At 42.6% G+C, this 18,479-nt stretch overlaps 4 protein-coding genes across 7 annotated transcripts; all 4 read right to left on the bottom strand.

Annotated features, from left to right (window-relative positions):
- Positions 1 to 486: 486 nt before the first annotated feature.
- LOC141808047 (gamma-crystallin M2-like) lies at positions 487 to 1,215 on the bottom strand. Of its 2 annotated transcripts, none has more exons than XM_074694356.1 (3): positions 1,195 to 1,215; positions 850 to 1,092; positions 487 to 759 (listed from the first exon to the last, which is right to left on the bottom strand). In XM_074694356.1, the coding sequence occupies exons 1-3, from the start codon at positions 1,201 to 1,203 to the stop codon at positions 487 to 489; spliced, it is 525 nt and encodes a 174-aa protein (XP_074550457.1). In that variant the 5' UTR covers positions 1,204 to 1,215. The 2 variants fall into 2 exon arrangements, with proteins under 2 accessions (XP_074550457.1, XP_074550456.1); XM_074694355.1 differs by having other exon boundaries at positions 832 to 1,092; positions 1,195 to 1,203.
- A 1,494-nt stretch (positions 1,216 to 2,709) lies between these two features.
- LOC141808048 (gamma-crystallin S-1-like) lies at positions 2,710 to 4,302 on the bottom strand. Of its 2 annotated transcripts, none has more exons than XM_074694357.1 (3): positions 4,291 to 4,302; positions 3,288 to 3,530; positions 2,710 to 2,985 (listed from the first exon to the last, which is right to left on the bottom strand). In XM_074694357.1, exons 1-3 carry the CDS (start codon positions 4,300 to 4,302, stop codon positions 2,710 to 2,712), a joined length of 531 nt encoding a protein of 176 aa, XP_074550458.1. The 2 variants fall into 2 exon arrangements, with proteins under 2 accessions (XP_074550458.1, XP_074550459.1); XM_074694358.1 differs by lacking the exon at positions 4,291 to 4,302 and adding an exon at positions 3,633 to 3,686.
- Positions 4,303 to 5,466: 1,164 nt separating this feature from the next.
- LOC141808074 (gamma-crystallin M2-like) lies at positions 5,467 to 7,094 on the bottom strand. Its single transcript, XM_074694417.1, has 3 exons — positions 7,086 to 7,094; positions 6,639 to 6,881; positions 5,467 to 5,739 (listed from the first exon to the last, which is right to left on the bottom strand). The coding sequence occupies exons 1-3, from the start codon at positions 7,092 to 7,094 to the stop codon at positions 5,467 to 5,469; spliced, it is 525 nt and encodes a 174-aa protein (XP_074550518.1).
- A 3,883-nt stretch (positions 7,095 to 10,977) lies between these two features.
- On the bottom strand, positions 10,978 to 12,099 carry LOC141808073 (gamma-crystallin M3-like). Of its 2 annotated transcripts, XM_074694415.1 has the most exons (3): positions 12,085 to 12,099; positions 11,751 to 11,993; positions 10,978 to 11,250 (listed from the first exon to the last, which is right to left on the bottom strand). In XM_074694415.1, the coding sequence occupies exons 1-3, from the start codon at positions 12,094 to 12,096 to the stop codon at positions 10,978 to 10,980; spliced, it is 528 nt and encodes a 175-aa protein (XP_074550516.1). In that variant the 5' UTR covers positions 12,097 to 12,099. The 2 variants fall into 2 exon arrangements, with proteins under 2 accessions (XP_074550516.1, XP_074550515.1); XM_074694414.1 differs by lacking the exon at positions 12,085 to 12,099 and having other exon boundaries at positions 11,751 to 12,014.
- Positions 12,100 to 18,479: the final 6,380 nt, after the last annotated feature.

The following is an 18,479-nucleotide window of genomic DNA, read 5'->3' as shown; positions in this document are numbered from 1 at the left end:
AGTTCATTGATATTTTCAGCATAAATCTTACACTGATGCATTTACTTTAATGTTTGGCAGCTTCTTGTTCTAGTGTAATCACTTCAATGGCTTTGTGAATGTGTTAAGTGAGGCTTGCATGACTTTCTGAAAGTAGATCATAGTTTTTAATCTTTAAATTAAGCCTAATAACGTCTACAAATGTCTTCTCTTCTCTACGGTTGTTTATTTGTTTTGGAGGCTCTTTAGGTCATTTTTGGCCCCTCAGGTCTCTTGTCTCTTTGATTCAGGAAGGAAAGACCGCTCACTCTTTCTCTCTTTTTACCGCTTTTGACAGTTAATTATACAATATTCAAACCACACAGGTCAGAGGTCAGAGTCACTCCTTCTAATTCGGTCAAAGCAAGAGGGCAATCAATTAAAACACGCCCACTGAGGAGGTTAAAAATTCAACATCTTTTAATAAACAAAGTGTCTGATATTTACAGCAAAGCGAGTAGTGAATGGCTAAAATTCGGTGACTCTCCTGAAGGAGCCCACGATGGCGCAGGTGGCGCACCAGTCGCGGTATCTCCTGTACTCCCCGGCTCTCAGGAAGTACTGCCGGCCTCGGTAGTTGGGGTACTCATAGAAGATCCAGTAGCCATTCATGACGTTACAGGAGTACACATGGCGGTGATGGAAACGGTCAGACACACAGGGACAGTCATCCACAAACTCCATCATGTGACCACTGAAGTCCGGCTTCTCATAGATCCGCAATCTGTAGGAGCCTCGATACTGTGGAGCGAAAGAGGAGAGGTTTCACTGCCAAGAGTCTTAAGCTGACAAAATGAACTCTGCTCCATCAACGGTCTGAGCTCCACTCACCACTGGGATCATCCTGCATGAGCGGATACAGCTGCTGAAGCCCATCCACCTCTGGTAGTCTGGGTACTCTCCCCTCCTCATGAAGTACTGGTGGCCCATGAAGTTGGGTCTCTCGTAGATCATGAAGCAGCCACTCTCCACTCGGATGGAGTTACAGCGGCTGAAGTACGAGTGAAGGTCTGTGCAGTCATTGCTGCACTCATAGCTCCGACCCTGGAAGTTCTTGTCCTCGTAAAAGATAATCTGTGAGGGGATAAAAGTTTGGATAAAACAACTTTAAAGTCATTTATTAACACATCACTAAGGCTCGGTCAGAGTGTCAGCACAGAAACAAACAGCACTCACCTTGCCCATGGTCTCCGTTGGAGAGATTCCCCATGTTTTTAGGCCTTTTTATACTGCCACTCCACAAACAAAGCATTGTTATTCAAATCCTCTGCTAGTTGTAATTGAAGGCTACTGGCACATGTTTACCTTTTTGTTGTGAGCCCAACATTGGGACAGAATTATGGATTTGTATTTGAAAAAAAGGGATAAATAATTAACTGGTTTGGTGTTTTGACTTGCATGGACAAAGGAAAAGACTAGTATGGTATCCACACGTCCAGCGGACAAAGGCTGCAGAACAATATGGAACAGCCCTTTGCCATTAAATATGTTGCGTAACAGCAGGAAGCCATTCAGTCTAAGGGAAGCTGTCCCTCAGGGCGATAAGACAGCGGGAGCTGTGCTGGGAGCTGGAGATCAGAGTTACTTCAGATTTTTTCTGTGTTTGAGACTCACCTTCATGCTCTGTTTACCAAATCCCCCACTCATTCTACACACCTCAGGAAGTCATGTTTATGATGGTGTGGACTACATTTCCCCTGATGCACTGCTGCCATCTTTGACTACCAGAGACACTCCTTCTGATTGTTCCATTAAAAGAGTCAAGGTCTCCAGTTGGAGAAAATAACGAGCGCTGATTCATTTTATGTGTGTGTGTGTGTGTGTGTGTGTGTGTGTGTGTGTGTGTGTGTGTGTGTGTGGGTGGGTGTGTTCAGTCTGTTTTATTCAATTAAGAGTCATGAGAAAAGCTTTCTCCGTGGGGAAAAACTGACGAGTCAAAATGTGCAGTATGATCCACGTGTATATAAAGAGTAACATAAAGCATGTGACATGTATTTTTTCAAAGCTAGAGATCATGAGAGGGACTTGAATCACGACCAAAGAGATTTAGTTTGACTCAGACTGCAGAAAAACTTCATCAAGCAACTGAAAAAAAAACTGTGATGTATTTTATTTTGAAGAAAAAACATCACAGAAATCTTGTTGCATTTCACAAAAAATACATCCTGCACATCATGATTTGTAGGACCGAAAGCATCTCATAAAGCTCTTCATATTAAATCAGTGTCTTGTCTTCTTCTATTGACTTGTTTATTTAAAAAAAACATAATAAAGGATGAATGTTCTCATCATGATATGTACCTACACACATATGTTGGAGCCATGAGCTGTACCTGATTGTGATCATATGTGTGCCTCACTGGATCCCTCCTGATCTGTTCCTGTTGATGTGATTTCTTTACTCGTCTCTCCGCTCCATCCAGAAACTGTTTATGAGTCAGCTGCTGTTTCTCTGCTGGGAAACTCTGACATTGCTTCTGGACAGTGTGTGGATGAACGAGCTCACAAAGACTGAGAAAAAGTGTTCACCTGGAGATTCTCCTGTTTGCATGGAGCTTAAAGCGCTTCTTTAACAGATGATAAACTTTATAAAGCTTCCCAGTCAGGGATCTGACATTAAGAACAAACACACAACACATGGAAACAAAGTTTGATGATGCAGTTTCATTTATTGGTCAAATGGTGAAAGTTTTAGCTGTAATCTGTGATCTTTCTGATGGAGCCCACTCTTGAGCTGACCCCTCCCCAGTCACTGTACTTCCGGTACTCCCCGGGCTTCAGGTAGCAGACTCGGCCCCTGTAGTTGGGCTGGTCAAACAGCAGCCAGTGTCCATCTATCACGCTACAGGAGTTGAAGTTGGAGGTGTTGAGGCGGTCCTGGATGTTGGGACAGTCGTCCACCAGCTCATGGCTCTGACCAGACATGTCGGGGCGTTCGTAGAGCCTCATCCTGTAGGAACCACTGTGCTGGAACGGGACAGGAAATCCAGTCATCATATCTCTAACTCAACATTTATCCATAGGAAGAGACGCTCCTCCTTTGTTCTGACTGGAAGGCTTGATTCAGACTACAAACGGGCTCTGAGCAGGCGTGGAACATGATTCACCAAAAGGTTCTGCAAATTCAAGGACTTTACCAGACTCTACAAGTGTCAATTCAGCTCCAGCTCTCTTGTCTAACCTCATGTTTCTTCACTTTATTCAAAAACCCTTGATAATAAAAGCAAAAGCCTTGAAATAATCCTTAACAACCACAATCCATGACCTACCAGAGGGATCATCTTGCAGGATCTCACGCAGTCATTCATCCCGATAACGCGCTGGTTATCCGAGTAATCCCCCCTCCTCAGGTAGAACTGGTTCCCCAAGTAGTTGGGCCTCTCGTAGACCATGAAAGACCCGCTCTCCACCCTGATGGAGTTACAACGGTTAAAGTAGGAGTGGAGGTCGGCGCAGTCATTGTTGCACTCATGAAAGCGCCCTTGGAAGTTTCTGTCTTCATAGAATATGATCTGCAGAAATCAAGTAGACACAGATAAAGGTCTGAGGTCTGCACACGGCCTGAGGTTTCTGAGCAGAGATAGTATCAGATCAGGAGTAAGTGAAAGATTTACCTTCCCCATGGTTAGGTTTGCATTAGACTGTGAGCGCGCTCAGTGCTGTCTCTGAGCCAAGCACTGAGCTTTATAAAAAAAAAAAAGAAAGAAAGGACACCGTTTGATTGCACAGCATAACGTATTGTTATTCAAATGGATCCTGCTGTTTGTGTGTGTGTTAGTGTGTGTGTGTGTTTATGTATAGATGGCTCCTGATGTGTGATGAGTTATTGTTCTGTCGTCCATGTTCATCACAATCTGGCCCCAGAAACTGCCACAGAACAAAGGCTGTAATGAGAGCATGGAGCAGAGAGCATCAGCAGGATTTAATCGACTTGTTAGGGCTGATGCTTCATCCTTTCACAGACAGTCAGGGAGGTGGCTGCTTCTTTAACCCTGGGGGTCTTAAAGCCTAAATGCATACCTTTTTTGAGGCAGGGATGATCAACACACATCACAGTATTTACATGTTCTTTATTACATCTGATGTATCACGTTTCATTTGTAACAAGAAAAACTTCAGGTTTGACATCCTCATCTGTGCCTTCAAAGTTAAATCATGGCTCTGTAACTTTGGCTTCTTGTGTTGTAGAAACGTCAAGCAGGTCCAGGTTGCTTTGGAGCTGTTTCAGTCAATTATCTCCACCAGCAGATGCTCTGATGTTATCCAACCCACCTTTCCACTCATGCACTCTGGATAAATCCTGGAAAGCTCATGCATGTTCCTCCCAGCTGGAGGGGAAGGTGGACATACTCCATCAGACAGCGTGCTGCTTTGAGAGTATTCACTGTTAAATCCAAAGAATGGAGAAGAGAACATTAACAGCAGCATCATAACATGCACAATTAGCTGCACACGTGAACCTCCTCTGGACATTTCTCCAAGGTATTTGCAGAAAGGATGAAAAGGGTGAAGGTGAAAGACCTGACCCATGAAGTGCACGTCTAAAATCATCTGAAGTGAGTTTCCTTCACAGAGAAGCTCGATTTTAACCTTGCAGAGCAGACGGACCTGCCTGATTCAGTTTCTGAACTCCTGCAGGTCTATCTTGCCAGGCTCCAATGACCAACGAATTCACTGGGCTAAATTATAACCGGCCCAATCAGGGAAGAGAGGCGGGAGCTGTGGGAGCAGACGTGACGTCAGCAGACTTTCGTACTTGTCAGCGTTCCTTTGATTCTTAAGTTAAATTTATAAAAATGGTCTAACGCCTTTTTCACAGCTGTTTCTCTTGATTCAGTAGTTGTTTATCAGTTGTTTCTCAGCAGCGGCTCACATTAGCTATGTCATACCGTAGCTTGATGTGGATTGGTCTGTGGTGAGTGTGTTAATCAGAACGGTCGTCCAATCACCAGCTGCAGATTCTTTTTAAGTCCCGCCTCTGAAAACAAATCAGAAGAGCTGCTACCCAGATGGACTGGTGAAATATTTCTGTGGCAGATATATGAAACTGTTTGTCTGGCGTGTCAGGTTAGCTCGGATTATTCCTTTCTGGAGGATTTCTGCAGAAATCCATCCTTAAGTTTAAGCTTTTCTGAAACCAGAACTTTACTCTTACATAAAAACATCATGTTTTTATGGATCTTCTCTGTAGAGTAAGCAAAAATTACACAGACACTCATTTTGCAGAAGGATGTTTAATCCATCTGTTCTGAAGCTGTTGGTTAAAGCAGCATCACATAAATGTCAGCGGTTTAAAATCTCCTGTAATGTTGGGTTCGTGCTCCTCTTTTTGAGCTTTCCTGAAGTGAACAGTTGAAATATTCTAAAAACACAAGGGTTGTGTTGAACAGTGAACAAACACAGCCTCTTCTCAGACCCTCCTCCAGCTCTAACATCCACTCTAACAGATCAATGGTCCGTGATGCGTTTGATGGATCCCACCCGTGCCGTCCTGCCGCCCCACTCGCTGAACCTCTTGTACTCTCCAGGTCTGATGAGGTACATCCGGCCCCGGTAGTTTGGGTGTTCGTAGAAGAGCCAGTTCCCGTTGGTGACGTTGCAGGAGAAGATGTCGTTGATGTGGAAGCGATCCATGACGCTGGGACAGTCGTCCATCAGGTCCATCATCTGACCCCCGAACTCGATCCGCTCATACAGACGCATGTTGAAGGAGCCAGGCATCTGGTTCTAAGAGAGACAGAAGGAGAGACAGACAGACAGAAGGAGAACAGTCAATGAAGTGTGAAAGTGACACTCACTGCCCCTTTAAAGGGACAGTTCAGTTTTTTTGAAGTGGGGTTGTATGAGCTCTATGTGACCACTGAGGACATTAGATACAGTAGAAAGTTGTCTCCTCTCCCTCAGTAAGACACAGACTGTAATCGATGGTGACGAGGAAATAGACGCTAACAGGGACAGACGATACCAAATTCAAAGGCAATTTTCTCTGCCTACAAGAACTAAAATCAAAAAGTAATACCACAGTTTAAGAGTACGATACATAGAATAATTTTTAAATAATATAAACTTGAACCTGGAAATATAAACATTTATGTCTGTAACCGGTGCCCAAAGCATAGCTTGTTTACATCCCCTACAGCTGAAAGGAGGGGGGGGCCGCACTAGCGCTGCGCGGAAGGATACATGGCCAGTTAGGTCCAGATAAATGTTTATATTTAACAAAGACTTAATGCACTTAAAAATTGTTCTATGTATCGTACTCTTAAACTGTGGTATTACTTTTTGATTTTAGTTCTTGTAGGCAGAGAAAATAGCCTTTGAATTTGGTACCGTCTCTCCCTGTTAGCGCTTATTTCCTCGTCACCATCGATTACAGTTTGTGTCTTACTGAGGGAGAGGAGACAACTTTCTACTGTATCTAATGTCCTTAGTGGTCACATAGAGCTCATACAACCCCACTTCAAAAAAATTGAGCTGCCCATTTAAGAGAAACTAGACGGATGACATGTTGCTTTTCCTTCTTACTGTGAAATTAGTTTCACATCTTGATTTTTGCACCTTTTCCAGACTTTCTACCTGTCCATTTGTTATAAAATACAACAGTGTGTATCATTGCCCACCCCACAGATGTGTCGACAGGAGCTGATGGAATCGTTGACCCCGGTCCACTGGTAGAAGTCCCGATACTCTCCCATCTTCAGGAAGTACTGGTTTCCACAGAAGTTTGGTTTCTCATAGATCATGAAGCTGCCACTCTCCACCCGGATGGAGTTACAGCGGTTGAGGGCACATGTCAGGTCTGGGTTATCATGGCTGCACTCAATATGGCGTCCAGAGAAGTTCCTCTCCTCATAGAAGATGATCTAGACAAAGACAGTGTGTCAGGGTTACGATGTGAAGAAACATGAAGAGCTTTTTTTTCCTGCTTTACTTCCCTGTTTTTATCCTCTTAAAAGTGGGCTTGTTGAAATACTCAAGTATTAAAAGTAGACCCTGAAGGCCATCTGTAGTCAGACTGTAGTGGTGTGTAACGTGCAGTATTTCACGCCCTGTGAGCAGTGTCTTACCTTCCCCATGTTGGCCCATAGGTCTGCTTTCTGTCTCTCCTGTGTGATCCATCCAGCTCTCTGAAGACTCCACCTGTCACATATATACTAAATGTGAAGTGCAGACTCTGCAGGTCTCATTCATAGGATAATGTGCAGGAATCTTTGTGCTGCCGTGCTGACCTGAAGAGATGTTTAGGAGTCCTGTTTGAACAGGTGAGAGTTGTTCATGAGCTGAGCCTCTTACTTTGATCCTATTGTAAGAGCCATTCATGTGACTTTTTGTCACTTCTCCAGCTTTAAAAACCTCCACTGATCACAAGTTCTGGTGTCAGAGCTTTTTCTGATCACAGCTTTAACTCAAAACAAGTTTTAACCAGAAACTGCTTTATCTTCGCCTTGTGTGTTAGAGAGACCACATCTATAAAACTCTGTTTAAAGTTGTTCATGATCAAATTCTCAGTTTAAAAAACATCCCAGTGGTACTTTGGATGTGTGTACACATCAACAGTATCCCTATCTTTCAGTACATGTGTTCTCATGTTGTGTGAGCTGTTATTTCAACTGTAACACTGCCATCTTGTGGAGAGGATGGTTGTCGTCTAAAAAGAGATGGACAAATTCAGGGCCAAAATTTCAGTTCTAAATAAATCTCGTCAGGACTCCCTAATCCTCAGAAAATCAACTCTTGTGAGCTCAAATTTTATACCAAACACCCCTTTAAAAAAAAAAATCTAACATGATGTAAGATTCATCTTAAGGATAAAAACAGTCATGGTAGCTTTTTTGGCGGCTACCCTTACGAAAGAAAAATATATGTACCAATATATTTTTTGAACTGTATTGTAATATATTATTGATATATTATGATATACATGGAACAATATATTGAGGGCACATATACAATATATTATACATTCATGAAATAATGCAATATATTGCAAAATATACAAATGATTGCCGCTTTCCATTTATTGCAATATATTGGAAAATAAAAATACTAAATCTCATATATGGGAATATATTACCTAATATATGACATGATATTTTCCAAAATGCTGCAATATATTTTTCTTTTGTAAGGGTGTAAAGAGCAGTGTTGGACAAAACGTCTGAAAATATTTGCTATTTTTTTCAGGGGTGAAAGCCACGAATTACAAATACTCATGTTACTGTAATTAAGTAGATTTTTTTGTACTTGTACTTTATGTGTACTTTTTTTTTTTGTTTAATTTTACTCATACTTCAGTACAATTCAAACCTTGTAATCTCACTACTTTCAAAATCACAAGTGGCCACTGAGTACGCCCACCATTTGAACCAATATCAAACCTGCCATCTGCATATTGCAGCCAATAAGGCTGTCTGATTGTTACCTCACTGATGAGGTAAGGAAAGGAAAACTCCGTCACCAAAAGCTCAGGTATACCAACACAACAGAGTTGATATTTGAGTTGATACTTGATGAATGGCCCGTACCTGGAGGAGTTTTTTCAAATATAAAGGGAGAAAAGGAGACAGCCTCCAGATGTATCAATGGGCTGTTGTAAGACTGCATGTCATGACAAGTTCCATGCGGATATCAATTTCAATATCAGTCAATAATTCGGCAGATCTTTGCACTTTCTTGTCTTTGATCGTTTACCACGTTAATGCGAGTGTTCTTTTTGTATCTTGTTATCAACTCTCAAATTCACGCCATTGTAGCATCAAGCAAACAGCGATAGGGTCACGAATAATGACTGGTGGCAGATTTTTCTGCAACACTAGCCACAATTTTTTTTTTTTTTTTAAGGCAAGAACACTGCGTGCGTACGTGCGTACATGTGTGTGTGTGTGTGTGTGTGTGTGTGTGTGTGTGTGTGTGTGTGTGTGCATGGTGAATACATTTTTAAAGATACACAGTTTACAGAATTTAGAATGTGTATGATTTTTGTTTTTTTGCAGTAATCCACCATGTTTACACGTGTGACTTCATACAGCAATATATCTGCTAAGTTGAAACAAATTTACCACTAATTCATACTAAGTTATATAATTAAAAATTAGCTTAAATTGTTAAACTAGAAAAACTTCAATTTAGTCGTCGCGGAAAAACCTGAATGTTTTCACATAACTTGGTGTCCATTTCTAACTTATTTCAGCCGTGTCACCCTGTGAGTTTGGTCTTGCTACACCACTAACAATCATAGTTTTTTGTCCTATGTGATGTGATGATCAAACATGCAGACATGATCCACCATGTTTACACGTGTGACTTCATACAGCATTATATCTGCTAAGTTGAAACAAATTTACCACTAAATCATACTAAGTTATATAATCAAAAATTAGCTTAAATTGTTACTGTGGTTTTACTTGTTATTGAGTACAATTTAAGCAACTCAACAGTACTTGAACTTGAGAACAAAATTTTAGTACTCTTTCTGTCAGTATCTGTCAAGTTTATTTCGATTTATTCATATTTCTTGTTTTTGCATGTGGCTAATCCTTGTTTCTCATCTTTTTTAGTTCCTGTCTACCTGCTTTTCCTCACCGGTGATCACCTGGCCCCTCCCTAATGTGTTGCACCTGTGTCTTGTTTAGTTCACTCCCCTTTCCTCCTTTAGCTCTGGGGTTCCCTCACTTCTCTGCCAGATTATCACTATACACTAGTCGATACATTCAGCCTGCTTTTGCTATTCGATCTTCGTGTTTTTGACCCTTTGCCCGAACCTGGTTTCCTGATTTTTTGCCTGTCGGATTTTTTGCTTAGCCCTGCTGTTTGTCTTCACGTGTACTGAGTTTTTCCTCGATTTAAGACTTGTGAACATTTTGACTGTCCCTGCGTTGGTTTCCTTCCTCTGCACCTGACACTTTCCACCTCTGTTTATTTTCAAGCACATTAAAAAAAATAACTCTGACAATGGTGTTGTGAGAATTGAACACATGTTAAAACCTGACTAGTTTGTTGTTACCCCATGTAAGAGTCTGACTGAATGTATGACCAAGGGATTTATATTGGGGCCAATAAGGCAGACGGGGGATAGCTTTAACAGTAGGGGGTCAGTTTGAGGAAGTGTAAACCCCCACTGTAGTTTGGACATGTGTTTTTTTTAATCTCAACAAATGTTGTTTATTGAGAAGGGTGCAGGCAGCTGTCCCGAGGAATATTCATCATCTCAGCTTGGGCTGTATATAAGCCAAGACAACCTCTCTGTTGGGAGAGAACACCTAGCAGAGGTCTTCTCTCCATGCTGCATGTGAATTAAAGGAAATGATTCATCACACTGTTATTTTGTAATCTTTAAAATTATTTTGAGTACAACAGGAAAAATTCCCTGACAGTGTTTAATCGTAGAAGAACAGAAAGAGGACACTAACAGACACAAGAGACACTGAACTGAAACGACGAGTTCCTGCTTCAAACCCACAACTCACCTGAAGCTTTAAAAAAATGTGCATTCTGTGCAGATGTAGAGGTCGTTCATCAAGTCTTTGCTCCAAAAACAACACCAGCATAGCAGCAGTATGCTGTCATCACTTTTGAGCAGCAACTGGAGGTAAAGGCATGTACAGTCAGTGATTTAGAAGCTCATACACTGACGCAACTGAAAAACCTTTTGGGTGTAACTCTGAAAAAGAAAGCTATAGTTTTAGTGTGAAAGAGAGCATCAGATGTCTCCTCAAACCATACAGTAGAGAACTCTGGAGCCTCAGTTTGTCTGTGTCAGCACATACAATATTTTATTCAAGCCTCTGGAGAGAGCCAGGATGTCTGGCCATGGCCCGCTCACATCCTCAGGAGAAAACGTGCCCTCCAAATGCAGAGAGCAAGAACAGAAGTGAAAACACTTGAGCACAGAGGCCATTTTATTCAGCGTGTTAAACAGAGCACAGAGCAGACATTTCCACCAGAACCTTTCTTCCATCTTTAGAGGTCCATGAGCCGCTTGATGGAGCCCACCCGGGAGTTGTTCCCGTTCCAGTCCCTGAAGCTCTTGTACTGCCCGGGTTTCAGGTAGAAGTGGCGTCCTCTGTAGTTGGGTTGCTCATACATGAGCCAGTGTCCATCCATCACAGAGCAGGAGTTGAAGTTGGAGTTGTGGAAGCGGTCCATGAGGTTCGAGCAGTCGTTGGTCAGCTCCATCATGTCACCTCCCATGTCAAAGTGCTCATACAGCCTCACTCTGAAGCTGCCACTGTGCTGCAGTGAGCAGAGAGTCAAAGGTCAGACACTCAGGTTTCACAAATTAAAATCCTTCATTAGGGATTTTAATTGATTTTCTTTCACTTCCATGATCAAAGTCACCCACAGTAAAGCAGAAACAGGAGCAGTATGAACTCTCCAGCTGTTTCCAGCTTCCTCTGTTGTTTCTGTATTTCTTAGATGAGGACACCTGGTCTGGAACAATGATTCACACCTTGCACAGTTGTCCTGTCCCTTCATTCAGCCCATACACTGTTTTTTGTCCTCTTTTGTGTGCTCTGTCTGTTCTAGATGTATTTTCTAACTGGACAGTAGTCCAGACCTGTCTGCATGTATTCAGGTGTTGTATCACCTGGCTGAGTTCAGGAGAAGCTTCACTTTGAGCAGTTTCTGACAGAGCTCAGCGGATTTCATCCTGTGGTTATTTACTCAGAATGAATGTCACACAAACTTCCTGTGTCCTCTCTCTCAGACAGATATTGTTCAGCAGGTCTTACCATGGGGATCATGCGACAGGACCTGACGCAGTTGTTCAGGCTGGCCTGGCCCATGTAGTCCGAGTACTCGCCCTTCTTCATGAAGTACTGGTTCCCCATGTACCCGGCTCTGTCGTAGATCATGAACATGCCGCTGTCCACCCTGATGGAGCGACAGCGCTCAAACTTGGAGCGAAGGTCAGCACAGTCGCTCATGCACTCATAATGATGGCCTTCAAAGTTCCTGTCCTCGAAGAAGATGATCTGAGGGGGAAGAGGGGTCATGTTTATAGAGTTAGCTTGATAACCCATCCTGAGGAGAGCTGAGCTTCATATCTGAACCGTGTGCACAAACCTTCCCCATCATGGATACAGCTGCTATCAGACCTCCTGCTGTGAGTTTTCTCCACCACAGAGGTAAAGTCCAGGTTTTATACACCCTCCTGTGTCTGACCCATTGTCATTTCAATGAGGTCTACTGTCAGCAGAGACTCTGCAGGAGTCTTCCTGCTCCAGTTAGTCACTGAACAGCTTCTAGCACAAGCCACAGCCTGAACTCACCCCTGGAACAGTCAGCGTGGAGCTTCATTTAGGTTCTAAGGCCCCATTTACACCACAACTGAAAACGCAGTGAAAAAAAATCTGCGTATACACGTGAATGCAGAGGGACTGAAAACGCTGTAGTAAGCATGCCAGGCCTGCAGGTGGTGCAGAGATAACTGCCTTATCCAGAAACAGCTTTTGGGAGATCCCCACTGAAGTAAAGTTAAGCCTATCACCATCTGGTGTATTGGGAAAGTGCAAAAGTGGAGTAACAGATGCACATTTTGTATGAAGACAGTCAGTAGATACAACAGATTGAGCAGCACAAGCACAACACAGTAATTTATGGCGATAGTAACAACGGTTCTTTTGAACATTTTCAAAATGTTCTTTTTTTCTATATCATTTTTTAATGGTTTTGTTGACAAAACTAAGAAAAATCAACAGAAACTGTCAAAAAGAGTACATAGACAAGAAAAAAAAATCATATGTATAAATACACTGAACCTAAATATATTCCACATTAAAAAAAAAAAAGTCTTATAGAAAAAGGAACAATAAATAAATACAGTACAGAAAAATGAAAAGAAAAATAAATAAATAAACGTACTCACTGCATGTTTGATCATCACATCACATAAGACAAAAAACTATGATTGTTAGTGATGTAGCAAGACCAAACTCACAGGGTGACACGGCTGAAATAAGTTAGAAATGGAGATTAAGTTATGTGAAAACATTCAGGTTTTCCGCGACGACTAAACTGAAGTTTTTCTAGTTTGAGGCATCTTAGTAAGTCTCTGTCCCATGGGCTGTAAGAGGCCAAACAGGTAAGTTTCCAATTAAACAGTATAACATGTCTGGCCAATAGAGTGGCATAGGCTACTGAGTCAGACTGAGAACATGTCAAAGGGCTGCCAGTTAAAGTGATCCTGAAAATAGCAGTGAGAGGTGGGATCAAAGGTTTGAAATCAAATTCATAAATCTCTGTAAAACATTTAAAAATAAGGCCCCAAAAATCTGAAATCTTTGGACATGTCCAGAATTAATGTAACAAAGTTGCTGGTTTCTGTTTGCAGCTAGGACAGATAGGATCGAGTTGGGAAATGTCTTTCCCAGTTTAGCCCTGGACCAGTGAATGCAATGGACTACCTTGAACTGAATGAGAGGATGTCCAAGGGTGCTTCTCAAAGCTCCAAAGTTCCATCCTCGCCTCCTCCACTCGCCTCCTCCACTTGCATCTTAGTCCCGCCCACCAGAGATGCATGCCAGAGACGCGAGGAAATGAAGAGAGGAGAGAGGAGGTTCATTTTATGAGCATTGAGATGTCCTCTCCTCCGGAGCGTCACATTGAGCGACGTATTTTTAGTGATGACGGCGTCACAGCTGGATAAACTGGTCTGAACGCACGGGGGAAACTAAATTATGGAAAATAATGTAAACAACAGGGCACTCGACCACGGAAAATTCATATTCTCTTTTAGATCAGTTAAACATGAATATGTTCATGAATGAAAAAGAAAAATGTCACGTTTTCCCAGGCTCAGATTGATAGTTATTAATTCTTATATTGGGGCCACTTTGTGTTCATAAATAATGTGTTTATTCTGCTATAAGCACTGCTTAGCGCAACTGGTGGGACAGGAGGAGAGAAAAGTGGAGCTGTCTGCAGCGGTGCCTTTCATCCATTATGCGCACGCAGAGGGACAGAGGTGAAACTGTTGCTGTATCAGTCAATAATGGTATGATCTCACACCCATCACTGATAAAACAACAGTTTGCTACTGTATGAAAATGGCATGGTTATGTGTTATTTTTAAAGGCATTATTGAACTGGCTCGAGTGGGCCAGTGGAGCGCACAGTCAGCTGACCCGGAGCCTTTCAGTTTCACTTTCAGCCTGCATTTGTTGTCTGTTGTCCGGTCTCTGGGGCTCTTTCTAATTCTCTGTTGTCATCCTCAGTGAGAATGAATGTTGTAATCATGCAGATAAATATCAAACATGTTGGAAAATTATCGGGGCGGCTCTGACGAGTCTGGGAGACGATTAAAGATTCATCTGTCAACCGCTCACACTAGAAGATAATCTTGCCCGAACGTCGGCCGATTTTAGTCCTGACCAGATTTCTTCCCTGATCGTGGGGAGTACCGAATCTGGGTTAAATCAGGGCGAGAATCCTGTAGTGTCAGCCAGGCTTTACACTTAAACAGCGTATCTTGCTCCATGGTGCTCACGTTTCACACGTGGACAGACGCTTTATAGCCGGCTCTGATATGTCACAAGGGGGCATGTCTGTCAGTGAAAAGACTTCCGCGAAGCCTGCACTTGTGTTTCCTCGATTATGCCTCCTCCAGCTCAGTCTCCTCTCTCCTCTCTCCTCCGAGCGCATTTGGCGCTTCGGAATGTCCTCCAATATGGCTGCTCACAAAGTACTTCCGGTGTCGCAGAGGAGAGAGGAGATAGGAGACTGCATTTTGGCACATTGGGAAGCACCCTAAAAGCATCCTGTTTAAAATAAGTCTCCATGTCTCTTCGCCAAGTTCTTCCCCCAGGTCCTGTTCCCACTGTGCCTTGAAAAAAGATGGTGGGATCAAAAGGCTGGCAACTGTTCTATAAATACCTGAAATTACACCCCTTTAAACTTTAGTTACACTCAGAATATCCTGTTGAGCAGTTCCTATGGGCTAATTAGGGAATTGCTGTGTTTTTGCTGACAAAATCCCTCATTTGTTAATAGTGGAAGAACTGAGAATTGGGTAACTAAAATCTTTCTTTCAACTGTGCAAATATATCTGTCATGGTTTGGGTTTTTGGTTTCTGTGTTTCTGTGTTTTCTTGTGTTTCTGCCCTCTTGTGTTTCCTTGTAATTCTGTTCTTGTCCTGTGTTTCTGTGTCACCTGTGTTAATCTTAGTTATTCTTGTGGATTGTTCTTTGTCTCTTGTTGTGGTCTTTAGTTTGTGCTTCTTGTGGTTTTGATTTGGTTCTTGTCATGTGTATGTCTTTTTGTGATTATTTCTAGTGTTTCAGTGTCTTTAGTCTCTGCCTTGAGTTTCACAAGCTGTGTCCCAATTCAGGGGCTGCAGCCTACGGAGGCTGTAGCCTGCGGAGGACCCGGCCTTTATAGCCTGCGTAGACCGCAAAGGCCGAACTGAATTGAGACAGTCTGGTCTACTAAGCATTTCCTGTTTGTCACCCTCGACGTCACACAGCACCGCCTTCACCTGTCAGGCTTACATTACCTTTAAACACACGTTAACAAAAACCTCACATTTAAACAGGATGACTTTTACTATCTTTTTATTACTTTGCGTTATTATTATTATTATCATTATTATTATCATCATTTTTATTATTATCATCATTTGTATTGTTATTATCCCTATTGATAGAGTATAGAACCACCATTTATATGAGAGTAAGGCAACAACGTACATTTTCAACATTTGATCAAGTGCTGGGGGGATGATAAATGAATAAGTATAAAATAAAAGCTGCTGAAATGATTTAATGTCTTTTGTGAATTCCCTGTAAAAAATACATAAATAAATAAAAAAAAACTCCAAGTAAATTTTTTTCCCAAGAGAATTTACATTTATGGACATATTTTTATATAATAATGAGAAGATTCATAAAGAACTCTTTTTCCACAGTATATCACTTGAAAAAAGCCCAAACAACACATTTTCTTACACAGAAAAACAAAATATTCTTTCACGTTTTAGAAACACAATCTCGTAGTTGTTGCCAGAAATCCTTCATATCTGGATAAAACAGGACTCCTTTTGGAGTTCGGCCGTGTCCATCATGTCCGGCGTTCATACGCAATGAATCTTGGGATATGTGAGGCTATGAAGGATTCACCGAACCCGTCCTTCGCGGCCCCCGAAACGGAGGATGGATTCTTCGGCCGCATTTGGAGGAGCCTCCGTATTGGGACAGCCTCCGACGCACCGCTGTGACGTAATAGGTCGTCAAATCCAGCCTCCGTAGGCTGCAGCCCCTGAATTGGGACACAGCTCCTGTGTTTGGTTTGGTTCTCCTTGTGTTTCCCTCCTGGTTGATTGCTCCTCATGTGTTTCACCTGTGTCTTGTTCTGCACCTGTGGTTAATTACCCTGTCTATATAGTCTCTGTGTTCCATGTGCTTCGTGTGGGTTCATTGATTGCTGTATGCTGTCGTTGTTGCTGTCCCTGTCGCTGTGTCTTAGTGCCTCCAGTGTTTCCCAGTGGTTCATGTGAGTTTTCTAGTGTTTTTGGTTTTTGTTTCTTTTGTTTCAGGTTTTGGATTTTCAGTTGACTTTTTGTGTTCAGTTAATAAAGTTTTATCTTAATCTGCTTTTGGGTCCTCCTCTTTTGATTTTTCCCTCTGGACTCCTGACAATATCATCATCATAAAATATATCATGGATGTTATAACTGGGATAAGGTTGTCAATCCTAATGAGTGCCAAACTTTAAAGGTCCCATATTGTGTAAAAATCACTTTATTAAGTCTTTTAGTTAAATTTGAGTGTCTTTGACTTTCCTCCCAGCCCACAAAATGTGATATTTATTGACGAAAACCTGCACTTAGTAGTGCTTGTGAATATAGAATCCTGACCTTAAACGAGCTGTTTGGAATTTCCGGGGTTTGCCCACGTCAGCAAGTCCCTTTTTTGAATATTCAGGAGCAAGTCTGACCTTATTGGTCAACCGGAGCAAATACTCCTCTCCCTGCATCTGTAGAGAAATCTCTCCAGCAACGGGGAGAGGAGTGTGGCTGTTTCTTGCAGTAAACAACCACATAGTTCCATGCACAAGCTTCCCATCTCGAAAGAAGACAAGACTAAAGCCTGGCTCACACTACAGGATTTTAAGAATCTGAAAAGATTCTGAAATCGGGTTGTATCTCACACATAAGGAGAATCTACACATATCATCTTCTCTTAAATCTTAAGCACACTCTAACAACAAGATTTGAAAATACTGACCAGCACACACTACAGGATTTCACCAAGATTATTTGACCAGAGAGAGTGATGCACCATATGTGCTCAGTTGTTTGATCTGAGGTTTTTAGCGCACTGGTGGGACAGGGGGAGAGAGAAGCGGAGCTGTCTGCAGCGGTGCCTTTCGTCCATTACATTGCACTCAGAGGGACAGAGGTGAAACTGTTGCTGTATCAGCCAATTATGGTATGATCTCACACCCATCACTGATAAAACAACAGTTTGCTACTGTATGAAAATGGCCTGGTTATGTGTTATTTTTAAAGGCATTATTGATCTGGCTCAAGTGGGCCAGTGGAGGGCGCAGTCAGCTGACCCGGAGCCTTTCAGAGTGCGGTCACACTGGCCATCCAAAACGTACCGTGCCTAAGCACGACTGCCCCCCTGCAGCGCTGTTCCCCAGCTGGAGAGTACGGTCAGTGGTCACACTACCCCGATATGAACCAGACTTTAGCGGGTATCAGACACGCGCACAGCCCGCCTATGTCATCGTGCAGCATCTGTTTACATGGAGCGCGATCTCATCAGAGTCAGCACAATGAGACACAGAGAGCACTGCTGCAACTTTAGAGACTTTTGGACTTATGTTAAGTCATTTTCGCCCGACACAGCCCTCTAACACCCCCGCTTTGTTTAAAATGACTGTCGAGAGAAGCGCTCGCGGTGATTATTTGTAATGGATCGCACGCGCTGTCTGTGTGCTTGTGCTCGTGCATGAAGTAAACCGTGCCGAAGCCCACCTCTTCGAAGCGTGCCGAAGCACGGAAGGGAATCGTGCTTGAGCACGGCACAGTTGCGGTCACACTGGCCATTCCAAACGTGCTTTACGGCTGAACCTGCTTAAGCACGGCACGATTGGCCAGTGTGACCACGTCCTCAGTTGCACTTTGAGCCTGCGTTTGTTGTCTGTTGTCCTGTCTCTTGTAAGGAGGCTCTCTCTCTCTCTCTCTCTTGGCTGTTGTCATCCTCAGTGAGAATGAATGTTGTAATCATCCAGATAAATATCAAACATGTTTGAAAATTATCGGGGCGGCTCCAACGAGTCTGTGAGATGATCATGGGGCTTAAGATTCATCTGTCAACCGCTCATAATAGAAGATAATCTTGGCCAAACGTCCGGGCGTTCATTTATGAGGGAAATGTTCCAGCTACACTCAGTAAAACTGTGCATGTGTGTGCTTGTCACTTCACTCCCGACTGCTTTTTCAACTTCGGACAGT

Source organism: Halichoeres trimaculatus, unplaced genomic scaffold (genome assembly GCF_033239565.1).
Source record: "Halichoeres trimaculatus isolate MK-OKI-2021-1 unplaced genomic scaffold, fHalTri1.1 fHalTri1_scaffold_19, whole genome shotgun sequence".
Classification (NCBI taxonomy): Eukaryota; Metazoa; Chordata; class Actinopteri; order Labriformes; family Labridae; genus Halichoeres; species Halichoeres trimaculatus.
Note: the sequence above shows the minus strand (reverse complement) of the source record. Positions and strands in the feature narration are given on the sequence as shown.